The sequence below is a fragment of the Oreochromis niloticus genome, linkage group LG14 (assembly GCF_001858045.2).
Source record: "Oreochromis niloticus isolate F11D_XX linkage group LG14, O_niloticus_UMD_NMBU, whole genome shotgun sequence".
In the NCBI taxonomy this organism is placed as follows: domain Eukaryota; kingdom Metazoa; phylum Chordata; class Actinopteri; order Cichliformes; family Cichlidae; genus Oreochromis; species Oreochromis niloticus.
In genome coordinates this window covers 12,341,319-12,352,947 of record NC_031979.2, presented here as the reverse complement: position 1 = coordinate 12,352,947, position 11,629 = coordinate 12,341,319, and the positions used below count along the sequence as shown (strand labels likewise).

The 11,629-nt window shown below is 43.2% G+C and overlaps 1 protein-coding gene and 1 long non-coding RNA gene across 3 annotated transcripts; one reads left to right on the top strand and one right to left on the bottom strand.

The window, feature by feature from the left end:
- Positions 1-609: 609 nt before the first annotated feature.
- Positions 610-9,578, top strand: grk7b (G protein-coupled receptor kinase 7b). Of its 2 annotated transcripts, none has more exons than XM_003441732.4 (4): positions 610-1,640; positions 2,106-2,543; positions 5,023-5,294; positions 6,820-9,578. In XM_003441732.4, exons 1-4 carry the CDS (start codon positions 1,041-1,043, stop codon positions 7,145-7,147), a joined length of 1,638 nt encoding a protein of 545 aa, XP_003441780.1. In that variant the 5' UTR covers positions 610-1,040; the 3' UTR covers positions 7,148-9,578. The 2 variants fall into 2 exon arrangements, with proteins under 2 accessions (XP_003441780.1, XP_005474515.1); XM_005474458.3 differs by having other exon boundaries at positions 5,023-5,175; positions 6,820-7,097.
- On the bottom strand, positions 8,383-9,841 carry LOC109204925 (uncharacterized). The gene is made up of 2 exons (XR_002064430.2): positions 9,588-9,841; positions 8,383-9,391 (listed from the first exon to the last, which is right to left on the bottom strand). It is a non-coding gene; the product is annotated as an uncharacterized LOC109204925 (long non-coding RNA).
- Between the last annotated feature and the right edge of the window lie 1,788 nt (positions 9,842-11,629).

Below are 11,629 nucleotides of genomic sequence, written 5' to 3'. Positions count from 1 at the left end.
GGAAGAAAGGTGAAGTGATTTTGAATGTCTCATTATTGGTGGCAAACAAAGTAATCTGAGTATTTCACAAAATGCTAATATTCTGGGAAGATTTCTTGATGTCAGAGGAGTTTGGTCAGACTGCAGAGTATGCAGAAGAGCATCTCTGCAGGTGCTGAACCTTGAAGCAGATGGGCTACAGCGGCAGAAGACCACCACCTTCTGTCAGCTAAGAACAGGAAGCTGAGGCTCCAGTTCAAACTGGGTGATGACAAAATGTTGGAAAAAAAGTCCCCTGTTCAGATGAGTCTCAATTTCTGCTACAACATTCAGATGGTAGGGTCAGAATTTGGGATAAAAAATAAACTGTATACATCCAGTTTTTCATGCTATTCTGTCCATAAAGTAAAGGAGGAAACAGAAAATCCAGTCATTTATAATCTGAGGTTTTAAAAAAATATATATTCAGAATTAGTCCACATGTTGGTTGTTTTAAAACAAGCAAAGATATTAAAGTGAGTCAAGGTGGCGTTTAAGTCTTCAGTCGCTTTGTAAGCTGTTGCGAAAAATCAATTCCTGAGCTGCTACTGAGCCAATCAGGACTCATTTAGTGGAGACTATAATAAAGTTATAATAAACACAAGTGTGCATACCAAATTGCATGCACATATAGCCTTGTCAGTGGCATTGTTCTCTCATGAGGAGTTCATCAGCCCTACAATAACTTGTTAGGGTCCTTATCAGCCACCCCATCGTGTCATACTGGCAGGCCAATTACTGCACACAGTCACTTTGTAACTCCTAAAAATAGACCAGGATAAAGCCTCTTAAGTTCAAACCACATAAGTTGCTTTCCCCGTGTGCCACCTACGAATAAACCCTTAGCCACCAACAAATCCCTAAGGACGGTGGTGCTTTTAAGGACTCAAACATGCGTGGCCCAAGAAGTGAGGGATGCTCAGGATGCAGGTGCTCAGTTGAGCGTAGAACTTGCAGATGGGTTAACGTCAGTGTTTTAAGTTCATCCGCTGCCCGCTGGTGTGCCACAGGATACATCCAGCATGGGTGACCTGCTAGGATTGGACAACTTGGTGGCCAACACCACCTACCTGAAGGCCCAGCAGATCGATCGCAAGGAGCTGAGAAAACGGAGACTCTCCCTGACGCTGCCCAAGCTGAAGAAGACCTCTGCTCTCCAGGCAGCAGAGGGAGAGAGGTACGAGTCACTCTGCGAGCAACAGCCTATCGGGAGGAAGCTGTTCCAGCAGTTTCTCCTGACCTCTAACGACCAGTACGCGGCTGCTGCTGAGTTTCTGGATGAGCTGAGCAAGTGGAGCTTTGCCGAAGATGAAAAAAGAGAAAAAGCCAAACAGACGATCCTCGCCAAGTTCTGCCAGCCTGGGTCTACGAGATTCCTGTCCTACTTCACCGAAGAGGATGCTGAAACATGCAAGGACTTATCGGACAGTAACTTTGATGAGGTGATTTTGGACCATCTGAGAGAAGCCACTAGGGAGTTCCTGAAGGGAAGACCTTTCTCGGAGTACCTGAAAAGCCAGTTCTTCTACAGGTTTCTGCAGTGGAAGGAGTACGAGAGGCAGACGATCACTGACAAATACTTTTATGAGTTCAGGACTCTGGGAAAAGGTGGCTTTGGTGAGGTGAGTGCCTAAAACATTAACGTCAGAATAAAAGTGTTTGGACAGTCAACGGATTTTCCTGCTACAGCCCAATAGCACGACTGTGTGACTCACATTAGCGAGGCAGGCTACTAACTTAAATAATTCCCCTAAATGACCTGCTACAGAATAATGTTATGTCGTACCATTTATTATTGTGTATTATATTGTATCCTTTGTTTTGTCTTCCTCCCCTCAATCCTAAATGGTGGCCGCCGCTCCCTGAGGCTTGTTCTGGAGGTTTCTTCCTGTTAAAAGGGAGTTTTTCCTTCCCACTGTCTCCAAGTGCTTGCTCATAGGGAATCATCTGATTGTTGGTTTTCTCTATGATATTGTCTCACTCTTACAACATAAAGCACCTTTAGGCTGTTTAGAGCAGAAAGTAGCACAAACATGTTTCATATTGATTTGTCATAAATTTGAAAGCAATGTTGCTGTGTCCGTCAGGTGTGCGCGGTGCAGGTGAAGCACACGGGCCAGATGTACGCCTGCAAGAAGCTGGATAAGAGGCGTTTGAAGAAGAAAGGCGGTGAGAGAATGGCTCTCGTGGAGAAGCAGATCCTGGAAAAGGTCAACAGCCTTTTTATCGTAAACCTGGCTTACGCTTACAACAGCAGACACCACCTGTGCCTGGTAATGGACCTGATGACTGGAGGAGACCTCAGGTTCCACATATACGACTTAGGGAAGAGAGGCATACGGATGGAGCGTGTGGTTTACTACACAGCCCAGATAACCAGTGGCCTCCTGCACTTGCACAACATGGGCATCGTGTACCGTGATATGAAGCCTGAAAATGTGCTGCTGGATGGTAAAGGACAATGCCGCCTGTCAGACCTCGGATTGGCTGTGGAGCTGTCAAAGGGCAAAATGATCTGCCAGAAGGTGAGTGTCTCTAGATTAGCCTTGACTTTCAGTGTCAGATATGTGCAGGATGAGGGGCTCTCTGTGGTTTGTCCAAGAGTAAGAAATTCTCTCCACACCAGAGAATCTCTTGTTTTATTGTCCTGCATGGCCACCCAATGCTTTGTATTGTTTTTCTGCTTCACTCACAGAAATCCTCACTAACATTAACACTGAATTCTCTCACAGTGTGTTCACCTGCCATTCCAAGGAGCTTACCAGGAATAGATATAGTGACTCCCAGTCCTGCTCAGGCCAACAACGAATAAGTGCACAGCCCTGTGTAACCCAAATGAATCTTATTAAAAGGTGCCTGACCTCATCCCCAGTTGGACGCTACGTAGCCTGAGAAATGTAAGGGAGATTGACCAGAGCCTGTTAGCATTCGCTGGCTAATCTTTGCTTTGCCAGATACGGCTTACAGGTGTCTGTCCAGGAACACAGTCAGAGGATTCACAGCAGGCCTCCACTCACTGATCTGAGGTGTACAACTTGTGTTGTACAAAATGTAAAATGAAAAAAAAAAAAGGAAAGTAATAAGTAAGAAATATATGTTGGCAGGTGCAGGTACAGGAGGACTCAAATGCCAGTGTGTAAAAATAGGTTTTAGGTGTAGTTTTAAAGGACTGAGTGGAGGGAGCAGATTTGACTGTGAGGAGAAAGCTGTTCCACAGTTTGGGAGCAACCAAACAACATCATGTTGGGTCTCGTCTGAGTGGGGTCATCTGATCAGCATTCGATCTGCTGACCAGAGAGTTTAACTACTCGTTTAGTTATTTAGTTTCAATATAAGTAAAGAAGTTCAACTTCAATCACATGTCTTGGTTTTTCTACCTGAAAAAGAAACGCTGCTGTAGGAAATGAAAAAAATCTCTCTTTGGGCTTAATTTTGTAAAAAATGTGTAAAATCACATAAAAATTTCTGGTTGTTTAATTTCTCAGACAGTCTTGTAATTATAAAATTCAAAGCTTTAGTTAATTTACAAAAAAAATGCCCTTTTCTTTATTTATTTACTGTGGACTGAGTGTAAAAAAACTAAAATCTGTAAAGCAGATTTTGAAAAAAACAGCTGTCATCTAATTATTTATCGATTATTTAATTACATTTCTGTAGTAAAGATCGCAATTTTATACCCTTCAAATTTTCCAAAGCCATCCAGTGGGCCAGATTGTAGTCTTTGCCTGGCCGATTCTGGCCCTTGGGCCTTACATTTGACACCCCATCATCATTTTCTCTGTATCTTGTTTCGGTGCATTGTAGCATCTTCATTTTTGTCTTGATGTTTTATTGTTTTTTGTTATATTCAATTAAACAGAAGCTGTATATCTTATCCAGCTTCTTCTTGTTGCAGATAACTGAAATAATTATTTAAACTATAAATGATTTGTTGGAGTAGATTATCATGTTGGGTCTCAAAAACGTTCGTTCTCTGCTTTATAATGGTTTCAGAAAAAGGTCTTTTTTACAATTGTGCCTTTTGAATCTCGGTCTTTAGTATTTCTGGCTATCAGAGACTGCTGTCTGTCAGCTCCACATAACCAGCTGTTGAGCAAAATAATAAATACTTAAGTGCCCTAAACCTGCATTCTGTTCAATGGCCAGCAGGGGGCAACTCCTCTGTATGCAAAGGAAGTCAGACCCACAGAAGCCTTTGACAAAATTGTAAAACTCACCTGACGAGACCGTCAGTGATGCAAATATCTCATTAGCCGATCACACGGAACAAACTTAATGCATTTAGACACAGAGAGAGAATCAAGGTGACCTAGTGAAGTTCAAACTGAGCACCAGAATGAGGAAGAAAGGTGATGTAAATAAATTTGAATGTGGTGTGGTTGTTGGTGCCAAACAGGCTGGTCTGAGTGTTTCAAAGCCTGCTGGATCTGCTGGGATTTTCCCCACACAAACATCTGCAGGGTTTGCAGAGCATGGTCTGAAAAAGAGAAAACACCCTGTTCTCAGTTCTCTGGGTGAAAATACCTCGATGATGTCAGAGGGCAGAGGAGAGAGCACACGCGTGCCCCTCCTGTCAGCTGAGACCAGGAAACTGGGGCTACAATTTGCATCAGACGAGAAAAACATTTCCTGGTCTGATGAGTGTGGATTTCTGCTGCGACAGGGTCAGAATTTGGTGTAAAGGACGTGAAGCCTGGATCCATCCTGCTTTGTATCAACAGTTCAGGCTGCTGGCACACTTTGGGCCTCTTGGTGCCGATTGAGCATCATCTTAAATTGCTAAAGAAGCAGCGATGTTTTGTCACCTTTTGTTAATTTCCTACGGTGAATATCCGTTTCCCCCCATTTCTCCCACCCCATACTACATTCACACACATCACCAAATGACTGACAATTCTTCGGAGCTTAATTTAGTTGAATGCCACAAAAAAACAACCCAAAAAACTGTAAACAATGAAAAACTAAAATTTCTTGTTGTGCCCTCTCCCCTCTGTGTGTGGTCAGGCTGGTACGACTGGCTACATGGCCCCTGAGGTTCTGAAGCAGGAGTACTACCGCTACTCTGTGGACTGGTGGTCGCTGGGATGCAGCATTTATGAGATGGTGGCCGCCCGCTTGCCTTTCAGAGACTTCAGGGAGAAGGTGCAGAACGATGAGGTGACTCGCCGCACCCTGGAGGACGAGTGCAAGTTTGAACACAAATCCTTCGATGCTCCCACCAAAGATATTATCAGCCGCTTCCTCAAGAAGAGGGTGGCGCGTCGCTTTGGGTGCCAGTAAGAAAAACACTGAAAGTTTGAATGGTTTAGATGTAATGGAGCGAAATCGCCCGGCAGCAGAAAAAGTGTCACTTCCTTTTTTTTACTTATGAAAACATGTCGTGGCTCTTGGTGTGATTTTTACAAGAAACGGGACCAGGAAGTCTTTAATAAACAGAAAAAAACAAATAAATATTTCAGAATTCTCAAGTTCAGCCACACAAAATAGTTTTTTTCTTCCTTTTTTTTCCCTGTGAAATAGCAGCAAAATTCATTCCCCTGTTTGTAACACACAGTCCTGAGGAGACACAGCTCAGTGTAGGTTCTCAGCTCATGTTAATCTTAAGCGCTTGAAACGAAGGAAGCTGGATTGCTTTTTGCTTTTTGCTTTGTCCCCTCTCATCAAACAGGCTTCCTCAGTTCTAAAAACTGTGCCACATATTTAACCCCTGCTTGTGGATTTTCCTGTGCCGTCTTATCCAACCCCAAATCCAGTCAGTTTATAGAACCGAGGAAGCTTCTTGAATGAGAAGTGAAACATCTCCACGAACCAAAAGGGCCTTCATAACAAGCACTTAAGACAATCCTAGTAGACGTTGCTCGATTTCGACCACAAATCAACATGAACACTGATGAAGCACTACAACCACACCAACACAAGGGGGCGCTAAATTTGTTCAAAAAGTAAATTATTACCTGAGAGAAAACGAGGGCACCGACTTGAATGTGCTTTGATTTTTATTTTGTGACTTTCAAACCTCTCTGAGGAATACTTCAGTTTATTTTTATATTTTTAACTTGTCGTCTTAAATTCTCTCCAAGCATCATAACAAAGGGAGGGTGTATCTTCGAAGCCTTTCAGAGGAACTTTGTGACCATCAGCTCTGCTTTTGGTCCTCTCCAGCAGCTCCATGTGACAAAAAAAATATAGTTTCTGTGATTCTTTACATTCTCCTAGCCTATGAACCAAATTTCATATGTTTATATTTATATATTGGATGTATAAACGTACATGGTCAGTCCTGAGTTTCCCAAGGAGCCAATGAGAAAAGTTTTGCTTTTCCTGCCAACACAGCTGGCTGATCTGCAGCTGGACCCATTTATTTTTCTACTTTTACTATTTTTAAAGCCATTCGGCTGCTCTGAGTTTTATTCGTTAGCTATTTTTAATTCGCTTCATTTGCACAAACATAGTTATAGCTTCACAGCGACTCTGTTTTTTTTAGCCCTGTAATTACATAAATGCAAGAAGAACATGTGTTTATTGTATTGACAGTGAAACAATTATTTAAACCCCTCAATAATGTGTCACCTTCATTATAACCTCTGAGTCAAGATAAGTGCAGAAAGTTTGAAGCTGGATGGAGCGGTGTAGAATAAGGGTGTAAAAATAAAAAACAAACAGAAGGGGAAGCGAGGCAGATGATTCCGAATGCGTGGCAATAACTTCTCTTCGCTTATTTCTGACTTGTTTTGTGTTAATGGATAAGGCATTTCTCTGAATGCCTCAAAGTAACACTTCCTCTCAATCCATCACCTTTAGAGGCGACGACCCACGAAGCCACGAGTTCTTCAACAGCATCACCTTCCACCGACTGGAGGCGGGCCTGCTGGAGGCCCCCTGGGTGCCAAAGCCCGACGTGGTCTACGCCAAAGACGCGGACGAGTTCAAGGACAGCTCTGACATCAAGGACGTCAGGTTTGACACCAAGGATGAGAAGTTCTTCAGGGAGTTCAGCACGGGCGCAGTGTCCGTGCAGTGGCAGAAGGAGATGATTGACAGCGGCGTGTTTGACGAGCTGAACAGCGCCACGGTCATCCAACGCGACCGCGAGACTGCGTGGAAAACCAGGCTGTGCGTCCTTTTGTGAGCACACACACAGGAGGAATTTTGGACACTTGAAAATGCACAGATGTCCTTAAATCGAAGTGCCTTCAATTATGTGCCTCGGAAACCTTTTTACGCGTGGCCTTTTTCCTTAACCTCAGTACATTTCCCCACATAAATAATTTCATTATGCAGCCACAGCCAAACATAATAGGACATTAGTAGCTGCAGTAAAATAAACTCGCAGTATTAATGCCCAGATGGAAAACATGCTGACATTGTACTGCAGCTGCGGCTTTATACTTTGCCCTCTGTTCCCGGTGAGACAGCAGATCCCAGCGCCTTCATAGTTTCCATTACATCACTCGGCAATTTTTGGCAGGCAACTGTTTACGTGTGTTTGTAAACAAGCTCCATAATGGCTAAGTGTCATCACACTAATGCGCCACCTTTCTAATAGTGACCCACGTTTCACACGAGCCCTCTGAAGAGCCCTTCTTCTTTCCCCCTCTGATGAGCTCCTGCTCAGGGTCGCGCTGATGAAGTCTCTCAGCGCACCGCTGAGCGCCGCCAGACGCTCACGGAGCTCGCTCAACCTCCCGCGGCACTCATCATCATCATCCCCATTATCCCGCGCTGCTCTGGTATTTACAAGCACTGGATGACTCGTTCACTAATTTTAACGAGGGACCGAGGGAGACAAATTGTCGTACACGCGCAAAGTTTTTTCCACTTGAGAACATGTTAACATAGATTTTCTGGCACCATCGAGCCAACGCCAAACCCCTTTACAGCCCCCTCAAATCACCCTTTGTTTATGCACAGACCCCTTGTTCTCACTGCACAGCAACAACAACAAAAAGTAGGCTGTTTGAGAAAACCTTTCACACACACGTTGCCTTTAAGGATCCATAGTTTCCCCTGATTCATGACTGAAGACTCAGGTTGCAGTAAATCCACGGACTGTTGCTGCTAATCAATCGTTGCAGACTCTACTGTAGCTTCTGCTTGGAAAACAGCAGATTTCAGGGGGGCAGGTTTGGCCTTTAGGCTACCAGGATCCCCCAGGTGTCTTATTTTTGACTCGTTTTTACTTTTAAACTTTTAAACTGCAACTTAAGAAAAGTGGTAGGCAGATCGATCCAAATATCGATATTCTAGATACCAACGCTGGTATTGGTATCGGACCGATACTGGCGCTATAGAATCGATACTTTAGTTTTTGAAAATGAAAAAATAAATTCAAAAAATGTCTGTGAATGTAATAACCAACAGAAGTTGACCCAAACTGCTTTAAAGACAGGCACAAGACATTCTCCAAAAACACTCAGATTTAAAATACATAAAAAGCTAAAAGTTGTGTTTTGTTGTGTAAAATAATTATTGTGGAAAGTAAAAATCACAGTGATTTAGTGGTCATTAAAATGTGCTCAGAATTTCCAAAATGATGATGATTGTTCTCATAAATCATGGCACGCTGCTCCCCTACAGAAGCTGGCTTTATAGTTTAAAAGTATTGGTATTTGGTATTGCTATATACTTAGTATTGGATCAGTACATACTACTACTGCAGTATCACACACCAGCAAATAGAAAAAACATCACAAAAACTAAACAAAAACAAAAAGTTTCACAAAGCACAATGGAACTGTTTTTGGGGAGACAATAAGTTGACGGACCAGACGCGGATGTGACAAGCTAACAGTAAATAGCTAATACCAAACATGTTTCTACAGTATTACATGAATCATGTGACTAAAACAGACATGCATCACAGCTCATCTGTCACATTATTCTGTCCCCAAAAATATTTCTGTTTTGTTTTTCTATCTGCTGCTGTTTTCTTAAGTTGCAGTGCATTTGACCTTTCAGGGCCACCGTACATTAGTGCCAAACAATGCCAATCACCTTTTATGATGCATTTCTGAACACATAAATGTGCTTTTCTTGCAGTTTAGATGATATGCTCTTATACTTTCAACAACATATTTTGGTTTGCAAGGATTTTATGGATCATCTTTTTTGCTACTGATGTTGGCAAACCTTTTTTTTTAACAAGCTGTGATGAAAGAAAATAAAAGCAAATTTCCAAAAAGCTTGAGTGAAATAAAGTTATTTCCCTGTCCTCCTACCGCTGATGATTTCTGCAAACAAGTGAGTCACCAGAGCGATGACATGTGAAGTTACAGGTCGAAAGCTACACAGTCATTGTGATTATCCTCTTGTTGCTCATCTCACGGTTGCAGATCTCATCTGTCATCATTTATCCAAGCAGCCCGGTGTCGATCTGAAAAACAGAGAGGCGCTTGTGTCTTCAGTTACATCATGTTGCTTCAATATTTGATTCGGATTGCTTCATCTGTCACTGTCAGCGTAACCCTCCAAAACAAAACAAAAAAAACCCTCAGCACGTTTAGGTAATGACGGACACACAAACATGTGTTGCGCTAATTCCTGCGCGGGCAGGGGAGAGGCGACCTTACACGGCGGAGAAGTGGCCCCCCTTCACGCTCCACTGTCACGAGATTAGAGGGTGCTTCAAGATGGAAATCCAAGACGCAACCTGATCATCGTGGCTGTGAAGGCAGAGTGGGGAGTCCACTGTGGACGACGTGACGACAAGGCAAACTCGGCAGAAGGTCGCCAGGAACATGTTTTTACCAGGCGCGTACAAGCTGCTGCCAGGGTTTAGTTCCCCACGGCCCAGCGCTGTAATGCTGCCCTCCAATTCACAAACAGCACAAACAACTCTGCAACACACACACAACATGTACTATAAAACATTTGCACCCAGGCATGCAAATACACACTGGCACACGCACCTCTTGCATCTGTAGCACCGATTGTGCAGAAGAAGATGTGCACAGATCCCACAGAAGACTTTTACACACTCTCTCTCTGATCCACACACACACACACACAATCTTATTACCTCTGTAGAAGCAGGCGTGGGGTTTTAGAGATCAAAGCAGGACAGGGTGTAATTTGGTATCTGCGTTTGTTACATGCCCATGCTCTGGATTCACATCAAAGGCATGTGCCACACTTCAGTTCTGCCCTGGCATCCTCGGGATGGTATCACACCACTGATATCACTGCTTTTTCCCCTTTTTTGGCTCTGCGTGCGTATGTGTGCGTGTTCTTCAAAAAGCGTAAACATGAAAATCACACAGAGCGATGTCTATATACGCACTTCTATGTGTGTGTGCGTGTGAGTGTTTGGGATAGGTGAGAAAATGGTTAAATAGCAGAGACAGAGAGGCCATTGTCTGCTGAAGGAAAGCGAGAGCCAGCCATGAGGGAGAGAATGAAGGAGGAAGAGAGCTGTTGCACGTTGTCTCGTATTCAAAGCTGGTGTGAGGTCTATATTTTTAGGATTAAAGTCTGTTTTTAAATGGTTGAAATCTTTTTTTTCTCCCTTCTAGGCAAATTTCACGCCATTCAGCGTAACAAAAATATAGAAAAATTTGAACCGAGAATTGAGCACCAGATCAGGACCGAGATCCTCATCCCGCTGAGCTGCCAGTGTGAGCCTCACTGCTACAGCCCAGAAAGTGTTTCGCTCTTTTGGTTCACATTCAATTTTCTAAGCTTCATTGCTTGAATTCTTAACATTTCCACAAATAAGTGAATTCGTGCTTGGCGGTCCAACAGAAACAGAGCGTGTGTGTGCATGATGTTCTTCCCCACTGAGGCCCAGTGGGTAGTTTCCATGGTGCCCAGACCTCAGACCCCTTCCAGTGCCAGGGGTTGGACAACGTCATGGACAAGGCACACACACACACACACACACACACACACACACACACACACACACACATTATAAACAGTGTTAGCCTTCATCCTATCTCTGCACCATGTTTGGTCCCTTTACTGCAAGAATCATCTGTTTATGTGATTTAATCTCATGTTCTGACATTTTTTCCACAACAACAAACAAAAAAAGCTGCCAGTGAGACCAAATGATGGCACCAGTTTCCAAACTCACGTCCTGGGAAAGTGTCTTGAACCATGACTGCACAGCTATATCGAAAGCAGCGAAAATTACCCCAAGACATCAACCCTGTCAAGCCCATGTGATTACTCCAAAATCTTGTCAACTAGAGGACAAAACAAATAATTATTCTGACTCATCAAACGCTATTTAAATATTGTCCATAAAAGTTATTTTTGCTTTTCCCCAACACATAGAGCTGGGGTTAAGGTTCTGACCTCAAAGGGTTAACATATCAGTGTCAGGTGATTGGAAAAAAGGCCACTTAAGGCTTAGAAGTGGATAAAAATTACTTACAGGTACACATATGTAGAAGACTTTACTCACTCGTTGATGTGTCTGGATCCTAAGCTTTGGTACAGTATGTAAGTCTTATCTAATGTTATATCGGCAGATAAATGGATGGAAAGATGGACGGATTGAGTCTTTGTTTTATTGCTACAGCACAGAAATCTTCCAGCAATCATCCTTACCGTCTGTCATATCGGCAATACATAGACATTAGAGCAAGCAGTGTTTGTGGTTCAGACC